At 41.6% G+C, this 11,519-nt stretch overlaps 1 protein-coding gene across 2 annotated transcripts in view; it reads left to right on the forward strand.

Moving 5' to 3' along the window:
- Positions 1 to 10,559, forward strand: part of LOC118110684 (plexin-A1) — a 263,371-nt gene extending 252,812 nt beyond the window's left edge. For both annotated transcript variants that reach the window (XM_035158633.2, XM_035158634.2), the window contains exons 32-33: positions 1,716 to 1,866; positions 4,105 to 10,559. In XM_035158633.2, the coding sequence (XP_035014524.2) occupies positions 1,716 to 1,866; positions 4,105 to 4,200 (247 nt within the window). In that variant the 3' untranslated portion in view covers positions 4,201 to 10,559. The remainder of the gene's footprint in view (positions 1 to 1,715; positions 1,867 to 4,104) is intronic.
- The last annotated feature ends 960 nt before the right edge of the window (positions 10,560 to 11,519 follow it).

Below are 11,519 nucleotides of genomic sequence, written 5' to 3' on the forward strand. Positions count from 1 at the left end.
ACACAGTCGCCAAAGTGTTCGCTCATTGTGGGCTTCTGTATAATTTTTTTAAAGTCTTGACCTTTTATGTAAAGTGCCTTGAGATAATGTATATTAGGATCTGGCGCTGTACAAATACAATTGAATTAAATTGAATATGTGAAAGGCAAACTCCTGAGAGAGTCCTGACCGAATTGTTAATGTCTGAAAAAGGCTTAAGTATCTTATCTGAACTGCTACTTCCTTCACTCTTTGGCAATTTGCTTTGCCGGGTCTTCAACAGCATGTAAAGATGTTCTGATTATTCTGATTCTGAAATTACCAAGATATAATGCTCGCAGGGCAGGAAACATCATCTGCCAAATGGGGATAATTGTGTGTAAAACAAGTGTTGGCTCAAAAGTAAATGATATATCCAAAGTGCATTGCCCTTCTCCTCCTGCCGCTGCAGCACTCATGCACTTGGACAACAACAGGCTTGACTGTGCTACAGTAAGTCCTGAGGCTTGCAGAGAGCATTTGGAGGCAGAGATAGGGATTTATAGGAGAGGGTTAATTGGGTGCAGTTAAACCTCGTTTTCGCTCATGCCTCCTAACCCACTCTCAACCTCAGACTGCAGCAGTAAACCTTGAGATAGTTGAGATATGGATCCTGCAGGCAGGTTCAGGTGCAACTCAATATTGGTATATATTCTCAATATACTGTGCTATTCACTGCCTGCTACATATTTACTGGAGATTTTGCTCCTCTGCTGCGGCACTGAGTCAATAATGTGAAGGTTGTTGCTCAGACAGAATGGACCTCAGTAGGTGCAAGTCAACACTCAACATGAGGGACTGTACATAAATAACTAAATAATGTTTTTATGTGTAAAGCAAGGCCTTCTGTATTCATTTTTAGTTTTATACACGCAATGTTTACGTCCCTGCGTCTACCTCAAAATACGGTGAAAAATTGTGTCAATGCAGCAGGAAAACTATCAGGCACCTGTCTTCTTTTAAGTGAATTTCTAACTCCCATGTCTGCCAGTCCACTGGGGTCCGCTATGGTCCTCCTGACGTTACTGTTATCTCATGTCCACCCATGCTAGCGTATGCACGGACCCCTTGTCCACGTGCAGCCCAAAGGTTGTGACCAAGCTGACTGTATGTGCGCATGCTCCAGGTACAATAGATTTTATTGTTCAACATTTTCCAGTCCAGGAGTCATCTTGATATGAATGGCGGTTGACAAACAAACCTTATACCAGTTTAGCGCCACCTACTGGAATAGAATGGAATTGAATGTTGGATAAGGTATGCAGCCCAGGAACGCCACACCCGTGCGGACCCTCATTTTAGTATGAATGGAAACGAGGGCATGCATGTGTAACCGATTCCAGTAAAAAAAATATCAGCGGACACGGAGCCTGGAAAGTATGGTCGACCTTTTCAGGCAGCAGCTAACGGCAAATTGACAGAACTCGACAGATTTGTTTTACATGTTTTATTTTGTGAGAGGCTGCTGCACCTTTTATAGTATTATCTTTATTCCAAACCTTTCTGCCACAACAGATGAAGAGGTCTACAGAGAACCCATCTGGAAAGCTCACACTGCTAAAAAAATAATTTAACAAAAAAGCAATTGTGGATGACCAGGATATTCATGTTCAGACTCTGTTTGAGTAAAATAAGTGTATAAGCTTTTGGACGTAATACAGATGTTTTCTTTAAACCCTGCCTGATGTCTCCTCCAGGTATTACTCTGACATCTCCCGCATGCCGGCCATCAGCGACCAGGACATGAGTGCCTACCTAGCAGAGCAGTCCCGCCTGCACCTCAGCCAGTTCAACAGCATGTCTGCGCTGCACGAGATCTACTCCTACATCATCAAATACAAAGACGAGGTGGGCTCCGTCGCTTCCAAACCCCCCCACCCTACCCTCCTCACTTCCCTTGACTAATACCATGAGGTCATTTTAATTCAATTACACTGATAACCAGTGGTACAGGCTGGAAGGTATTATCACCATTAGGATGCACATTAAGGCATGAGCTCAACACATTACAGACCTAACGGAGCCACATTAAATTAATGTGGTTTTCATTTCCCCCCCCCCCCCGACATGTACAGTGTCCCACAGCTGCTGCCGGCTGATTAAAACTCCACATTTCTGCTCAAAGTGTGTGGTTTATCTGATAAAGGAACAGTTTGACATTATTTTGACATATGCTAATGTGCTTTTTGCTGAAGAAGATCAAACCCACCGCTCTCCTCTCTGTGCTAAATATGAGGCTTTTGTAGGGATTAAGCAAACAAGATACGACGTGTTAATTACTGAGCTTCAGAAGCGCTGGTAGGTAGATTTGTTGTGTTACCTTTAGACACAAGCCAGGCTGAGGGTCTCCACCCTGTTTCTAGTCTGTGCGCAGACAAACTCACCATCTGCCTGCAATGGCTTCATAATTTAGCACACACACACACACACATATATGAGAGTGATATAAAAAATGAATGCGGTTTTTTCTATCTTTATTCAAGAGTGTGGTCTTGGATTTGCTGCACGCCAGCTTCAGCTCTTCTCCACTTGCTGCTTTTGTGCGTAAGAGAAACCTCTGCTCTCGGATTTTTTGTTGTGCAACAACTCTGTCAAAACAGCCAACCAATAGAATGCCAGATGGAGTGATGACGAAATACCTTTTTGGAGAGCAGTAGTGCACGAACCTGGTTAAAGTATTCGCCTGTGCAGGACAGAAACCTAACACATCCACAACGAGGGCGGGACAGTTTCACAATTACACCTGGCATTCTATTGGTTGGGCAGTTTTGATAGATAGAGTGCAGAGGAGAAATCAGAGAGCAGAGGTTTCACACAAGCACAGAAGCAGCGTGTGGAGAAGAGCTGAAGTTGGAGCGCAGCAAATGTAAGCACAAGCAGGGTACATCTGAGTGCGAGCGCAAGGTTTTGAGTGCAAGCATTACAAAATCTGAACTTGAAAACAATACGTACTAATAACCATAAAACTGAAACTGAAAGACCAAGCCCTTGAATAAAGAATAAAGAGAGAAGAAAATTGTGTATTTGACAAATATTGAACTATTTTTGCTAATGTGATCAAGCTGTACGTTGCTCATGTTTTTCCAAGCAGACTGGAAGGCAGGATTAATTAGTAAAATAATGTGCGTGTTACTTGCTTATGCCGAACGTGTGTGTGCATGTGAGTGTGTGCACGCTAAATGTCCTTCTTTAAGTGGACTGATAATTTAGCCTTAAATCTGTTCCATGCCCCCTCGTCCAACCCATTAAGACTTAAATGACTGAAAGAGCCCCCTCACACCCCCACCCTCCAAGCTATTTAATCTTTCCTCCATCTCCTTATCCCTCCTTCTTTCCTTCCCTGCCTCATTATCCTCCATCCTCTCCATCCCTTTATTTTCCCCTCCCATGAGTCACTGCGGTTCATACCACCCCCCCCTCTTTCACCCTCCTCCCGCTTCTGATGGACAGCCCTGTGTCCTTTGCAACCTCCGCCTTCCCCAGCTTTATCGCGCTTTTATGTGGCGACCGATAAGTTGTCTCAGCCTCTCTCCCTCCCTCCCCTCCGTCCCCCCGTAGCAGCAGTATTACAGTGGTTACGCTGGCTGGCTGCAGGTGTCTCCATTCAAACCAAATGCTCCCCTTCATTACAGCCTATTATACAGATGTAGGCGGCTGCACAATCGCAGTCGCCTCTGACACATGCCCTGACCTCACATGCACACTCAAATAAGCGCGTGCATGAATGTACACGCTCAAATATGCCTGCTGATACACACACACGCACACACTTCAGTAAGAGAGGACAAATGCACACATAAATACAGTCTTTTTGCACCAGCTCCTCTCTGCCCTGTTCAAGGCCCACATAATAAAACACCAACACACACACACACACACTTTCCATGTGGCCTTGGTCATGCAGTTGTGTACATCCCACTCACCCAGACACCTGCCCTCCTAACCATGTCCATGTTGTCAGCATCCGTTTAAAATGTGATCACTAACAGAGACTCTGACATTAGCCACAGAGCATTTGTGTTAATGAGTTTGCTGCATGCACCAAGATATAAAGAATTGATCATCTTTCTCCATATCTGTGTCCAGATCCTTTCAGCGTTGCAGAAGGACGAGCAGTCGCGCAGACAGCGGCTACGCGGAAAGCTGGAGCAGGTGATCGACACCATGGCTCTGGCCAGCTGAGGACCAGCCAATCGCGCTCCTCGGCTAGCAGAGAACTGGCCAACCAACACACCTTCCCTGACAACCGTTGACGCCCCGTGACATTTAGACCCTCGACGTTTGAAGTCTCTCGCTGTCGCCCTCGTAAACACCACCAAACATGAGCAGCAGAAAAGACTGCCAGGACACAAGCACCCAGCAGCAGCACACTGGAGAGATAGCAGAGTTTGGACCTAAGGCCCCGCCGGCAGGGTTGGTGTTTTTTTGGTTTTTATTTTTTTTTCTCTGAGCCACCAACCCAGCCCTGAACAACCAAATCAAACGCACCGACAGCCTCAGCAGATATGGTCCTCAGCTCAGGAGAAAGTTCATTTTCATCAAGGCCCCTCATCACATCGAGAGTCCTATAGGGGCAGCAGCTGGGTACTTTGGCCACAATCAGGAGCGGTACATGCACAGTGGCGACCAGACACTCATGGAGCTGGACGCAGAGCTGAAACGCTGCAGGGGGAAAGGTACAAGTCACCAGCGAGTAGCTTTCCACAGCCAGAGCTACGGTTCAATAGCAACTGTGGGCTAATACAAATCCAGGATGTGATATCTCTATACTTGATCCCTTTCTCTTTTCTGTTGCTGTCCTCCACCGGGAGGTCAGTGGTCAGGGACAGCTACAGAGCAGCCGCCATGGAGCTGGTAGAAATTCAGTGTGTTGCTCAAAGACACTTCAGCAGGACACTTGGCTGCCACCGCAGAGCAACCACGAGGAAGGACTTTGCAGGGAAACTCTTCCTCCAGTACTGACTCTGACTAACTATCAACAAGATCTCTGACAAAGGACATCCTCAGTTTCACCACTCGGCTTTTGATTTGTAATTGTATTCGATTCCGTTGCTCCCTCAACTGCCTACTCTCCCTAGTGCTGTGCCACTTGTGTTACTGCTGAATTTGCACAACAAAGCTAAATCAAAAGAGAGAAGAGGATATATGAATATATATATATATATATATGGATATATAAATACAAACCTTTTGTTTTTAAAACAAATGAGAAGTTGAGTTCTTTTTCCATTTTAATGTACAAAAGATAAGTTTGAGAAGAGGATTTGATATTTCCGAGATGAAAAATTATGAGGAAAAAGTTGTCCTGTGCCATGTTTTCCTTTGAATGTTGTTTAGTGCAAAGAGACTTCTTTTCGTTAGATGAAATGTGCTATCATGAAATGTGCTATCATGAAATGTTGCCATGCTTACCGACTGAAAGTGAGAGTTTAAAAAATAGGTAACTGGCAAAGATATACATATATATATAATTACAGACACTTTCTATATTTCATGAGGTCTTTGGGTAGTTGTGTGCTACATCTCTGGCGAAAGGACAAATGGTGTCTGGAAGTCGCCTGTGAGACGACCGACCTTCAGTGCTCTTGTGTTTGTTTTGAAGCAACCAAATACAGCTGATTTAGATGAAGTCATTTCTGTGGAGGCCAGCCTCGTCGCTGTGTGGTGGTCGGACCACTGGAGGAATTAGGCAGCCGTCTAGGTTGAACCGTGGCACATGTTCTCTGCAACTTCTTGCTCTTGTTTTATAGCCTTCCCCCTCTTGTCTGAAACATTTTATTAGATGTGCCATCTGACATGAAGGCTAGTTTTTGGTGTGATGCAAAAGAAAGTGAAACAGTGTTGTCGAACTTTGGCTTGTATTTTTTTTTTCTTAGTCTGCAGTGAATACGGTAAAAGCTCAAGGCTCCATTTTTGAAATGTGAATGTGGTTTATGAAGCGATAATGAAATGTAGCTTGATTCATGTGAGTGGTGTTTTTGTACCAGTTGAAGGCCTTTTTTTTTCATTCTGTGGTTTTACAGGGGTATCAAAAAAAGTGAAGTACGCGCTGCACCACATAAACTGGCAGTGCTCAGAAAAAAACATGCGTACATGAACAAGACATTCCTTTCTCCTATGACAAAAAATAAGATTGACAGGTGTTAAACACACCGGGGTAATGTCATGTAACCTGTATGTTTGATGAACTGTCATTCATTCATGAGAAGCAGATCAGACTCATCAACAACCAGATCCGATGAATTTAACTACTTATCCCTGTTTGTTTCTTTTAATAACAGAGAAAATAGGTGATGGTTGAAACAGGTTGATTTCCATAAGATTTACAAGAATACTGCAGTTACCAGTGCATCAAAATCATTTTGGCTACATCCACATTACTATGTTACAAATCAACTCTGCTACAAATATGCCTGGGTCCACACGACTAGCAACCAACATTGGCCTCGGCTACCAGTGTAGAACACAACATGGATAATCAATTACAAGCGTTGCTGACCCTGTTGTCTTTGCTAACAGCTTGAATTCTGCATTTAACTATGATAAAAGTGATCACATGCGAAAAGGAGCTAATATTCTAACAATTCCTGTTTACACCAACACGCGTTTTTTGGCATGTAAGTATGAACCGGAATTAAAACTCATCCTCAGCCAAAACGCTTGTGTTGAGAGATGATCGTTTTATTTTTCAAATGAAATGAGGTAGTATGGATTTATCCTTTCTTTTCCTTCCTGTTCAACAGTGCTTCCCTCAGTTTCTTTTTTTTCCTGTGGTACAGTGGAATTGACTCTTTAATCAGTGAACCCCAGAGTACTCATCCCAGTTTGAATAACATAGAGTCTGCAGACAGCTGGGGGGTGTCTGCGAACAGGCCTGCTAGGTTTATGCAAAACCGCACCCCTTGAGTTATCATCCCCTCCTACACTTAGACAGTCCAAGGAGAGCCAAGTGAGAGATGGCAGTTATTACTAACTTACTTTGGTTCTTCTACCTTGGTAATAGATCCTTATGACTGCAGTGAGTGCTGCTCTTCAGTACAATCCAACACAGCCAAGGAAACTCTCAAGTATACTTTCCAACACAGTTGTAATCTATCTACAATGAGACTTGCTCACACCTCTTGTCTTCATTTTACATAGTCTCAAATTAACCTTTGCTGGAATAGATACTTGTTTTAAACAGAAGTTTAAAATGCCAGCTGGGAAAACTAAAGATTTTTAATATTAATTGTAATAATTAGGACACTAGGCATCATGTTTTTTGAATACTAAACTAAGTTATTAGTTCAAGTAATGTAATTGAACTGAAATAATTGTATTTAAATCTGCACCCCACATATTTGTGCAAGTTGTACTGACAATATTACATTATTTTCTTTATTCCAAAGAAAACAGCAGCCAGTAGAGAAAGGATGCTTCCACACCTGCCTTGTTTGGTTTGGACCTTAGGACTTTTCAGGTTGGTCTGAACCCAAATAGCAGGAGTGAGAATTCTCTTTGGTTTTGATCGAAGAGACGGACTCAGGTCCAAACAGAAGGAGTGGTCTGGGTCCACATCAAACTGAATCATGTTATCCATGTAAGATTGTTTCTGCTACCACTATGCTATTATTATGATAGCAGGATACATCTTTCGTTTATCTCCTTTCAAGCAGTAAAGGCTGCCCACAGAATTAACCCACATGAAAGCAATGTCAAGTACAGAGCAATGCAGCACATGGATGTGATGACCACAGAACATTGCAAAATTGCAGTGTGAAAACAAACCAGATCAAATGTTGGCCGACATGATGTCACAAAAACACAAACCTTGGTTCAGACCCTGATAAGGACTTTCTGTTTAGAAGGCACCTGGTGTGATTAAAAAAAGCACTAGACAGACTAAAGAACATAACCCAGTGATATTGTTCAGTCACAGCTGGCACACAGAATGAAATTCAGGGTGATATTTCATTTAGTGTGTTTGGCCGTCACTAATTTTCACATAAGACCCTTTGGATTGTGTCTTTTGAGCAGCACTCCCTCCAATCAAAGCCTCACGCTTAAAAGGAAAGTGGAAAATAATGTCACAGCTACCCGCACATGAGGTGATTACTAAACTGACATGCTAATCTTCAGGTTGACGATAAGGATTCATTATTTGAATTCCATTTCCCAGCTACAACTATAGAAAAATGAACATCATATTTTCCCTACAGCTGAGAAAACAGGTTTGTAATATAAAAATATTCAGTTCCTTAATATTCAGTTGAAGTTATAAGGCAAACTTAGCATCAGTGACATTGTGTAGCCTCCAAGCCAAACACATTTTGCTGCTGTCAAGTGAAAGCTCTTCACTCCAACAGAACCACATTACCTTTGAGGGATTAGGATGTTTAAAGAAACCCTTTCAAAAAATGCAGTGTATATTTTTTTGCAGTTCAAACTAAAACGCTGTGTTTCATCTGACAGCATGAATGTGTTTGGACAGAGTGAGACGTACTGTTTGTGCTTCCATACTTGAACCACTGATCTACACAGGGTAAAAAAACTACATACAGGGCAGCAGACCAAAGCTTTCGTCATCCACATCAGGAGAGGAACTCCAGGACAGGAGATTAACTTTGATCCATCTGCTTCTCAGCACTTCCACAAAACGGATTTCACCATTCAGTTAGTCTTTTAAATAACTAGGAAGTCGTTTAGTTTTCTATGGCTGATGAATGCTGAAATCGAGAGACATTACTTCCATGTACAGGCGCTCATCAACACATTTTGTTCAATTTAAATGGGTGTTTTGACAGCGATTTACTTGCTCATTTGTTCTTGTGTTAAAGGCTCGTGAAGATAATTTTAGAGATCTGGAAAGAGTAATGAGGCTTATTAAGCCTTGCTGATAACTTTGTACGGGTGTAAAAAGAAAAAGAAACGTTTAGTAAGATGGTGGGATAAGACTCACTTGGTCTCTGGTGCTTTTGTTTCTTAGCCTCTTGTTTTCTGCTTCACCACTTGTTGGGGTAAAAGATGAAAAGACTCGGGCGAGGCAGAGGAAGCGCTTTGAAGGCAATGTTACCGCTTCATTTTCCATTCTGTTGCATCTGTGGCATTCAGTTTTTCACATAGAAAAAGACAGTGATGAAATGATGAAGGAGTCGCTCAATGATTGACCGACACAGAACTGTTCTCCGAGCTTTGTCAGCCCCTTCACATACTGAAAAGAAATATGAATCGAGGCAGATGTTAAAAATTGGTCATAGAAATATATGTAAACATACATTTGTGTTAATTTACTTCAGTAACTTATAGAATATTCTAATTTCACTTCTTTCTGAGAGGAATATTTGGAGGTCTTTAGCCTGGCTCTAGAAAACCAATTGTCTTCTTGTGTATTTCAATTTGAATTAGTCATAAACTAAAATTCAATAGTTTGTGCTTTGAGGGAATATGCTAGAAGTACCTGCTTACACCCATTGAGCTTTAGCAAGCTTTTAACAGGAAACTCCACTACAACTGCCCCTAAAACAATATATTATCATCTTTTACCTTGTTGTTGATCAGTCAGCTTTGGTACACTGGTTTTCTCTGTCTTTATGCTAATTTTAGCTAAGCTAACTACATTGTGACTCCAGCTCTCTTTTAAATACAGAGACGTAACAGTGACGTCATCCTGTAGCTCTAGAAGACAAGAAAAATTTGCACATATTTGTTGCAAGTACATTTAAGTGTTTATCAATAAGGTGTATAAAGATGGTTAGCTAGGTTTAGCAGAGTGGGGTGTAGATATAAAAAATAAAATAAAAAGAGAGAAAAAAGAAACTTTACCTGAAATGATTTTACCCATTATCGAAAGAACACAATGTCTTTTGTTCATTTAACCTTTAAACAGCACTGGATTAGCTGGTGCTCCTTTCTAGCTGTTCCGCTAAGTTAGTTAACCACTTTCTGTTTCTAGCTTCATTTTCATTAGACTGGTGTCAGTCCTCTCGTCCAACTCTCAGCAGAAAAGTGAAAAAGAACATTTCCCAAAATGTCAAACTGTTTCTGAAATAAGGTGTTGGCAACCCACGCCTTTCCCCCCCGTACATTCTGAAAGCAGTCTTTAAAACTTTACAAGTGTATCATAAATGTGCTTATTTTTCAGTACAACTTCCACCCACCAAAATGACACCACCTCAGACCCATAACAACGCACAACCTTAATACATCCCCCATTCATCTGCCATTTCAGATTTGATCCCCCTCAACAGGGCTTTTCATCCCTCAGCTCCAACTCTCTGGCATCATCACCTGCTGAGTTTGATTAAAGTACATTTCAGAGGAGTATAGGACATGAAATATCTTCACACACAGATTAAGAGGAGGTAGAAAGAAAAAAAATACCTTAAAGAGTTTTAATACTTTATGAATTCTGATACCTTTTTAAGAGTTTCAGACTTGAAGCTGCTGTGACAGGTTTTGGCTGTTTCACGCCCGTGTAAATATCCTGCTCTTTCCTATTTTGCAGATTTATTACGTGTAAATAGACACGCATCAAGGAGAGATTAAACATGTTTTTTGCTAAATCTGGCTCGTCTGATGTTTTTATTTCCCCTCCCTGTCCCTACATATCCTCAAAGTTGTGGATTTGAAAGTTGTAACAAGTTTTAAGTTTATCTCAAGTGCACGTCACCACAGGAGAACTCACAAGATCAAAAGCAGCACATATGAGACTTGTTTGTGTACTCTGTGTACTCTATGTATTCTGGAAAAGAAGAAGCTGCTGCTTCTGTGTGATTTCCCCTCAGTTGTACTACGGTGATGTTGATGAAGACACTGACAATGATTCCTAGAATTGCCCCGATTTTGGTTCATTACTTACAAACCCTCTCTTTGTACAAACTGTGTTACTACATCTAATGCAATATTAGCCCAGTACTATACTGCAGGTAGTAGTACTTTATTTATTATCAAAATGGAGAAGAAAAAGACAAGTGGCACAGGACGATGGTTGGTGAGGGATTGATACTTCAGATGAATAGAAAAGAACCAGACTGTCTTCAAACGATTGAGGACTGGCACAGTCTCCAATCTTAAACCCCATGGAGCTGGTTTGTTCAGTGGCCAAGAAAGCTCAGCGCACCTGAATTTAAGGACACACATGCACGTAGAAAAAACACAAAGAAATGAATCCAGCATTTTCATCAGTTTGACAACACAAGTACACACAAACACAACTCACATGAGAAACGTGGTGCAGACTACAGCAGAAGTGTTTCTACCACACAAAAAGTAATGAATCTGACTGGGACATATATACACAGAGAAATCTGGTATAATGTTGACAGCGGATGTAAAGAATAGCAAGTGTACATATTGGGTAGTGATGTGCAAAACATAAAAAGGTATATATAAATGCACAATAAACAGTAATAATAATAATAATACAATAAAAAATAAAGACGTCAAGGTGCGGGGGAACATAAGTATAGGGAAAGAGGATTATAGTTGTAATTAAATTCTGTGGCTGTTGAATTACATGCCAA

The sequence above is a fragment of the Hippoglossus stenolepis genome, chromosome 6 (genome assembly GCF_022539355.2).
Source record: "Hippoglossus stenolepis isolate QCI-W04-F060 chromosome 6, HSTE1.2, whole genome shotgun sequence".
NCBI classification, from domain to species: domain Eukaryota; kingdom Metazoa; phylum Chordata; class Actinopteri; order Pleuronectiformes; family Pleuronectidae; genus Hippoglossus; species Hippoglossus stenolepis.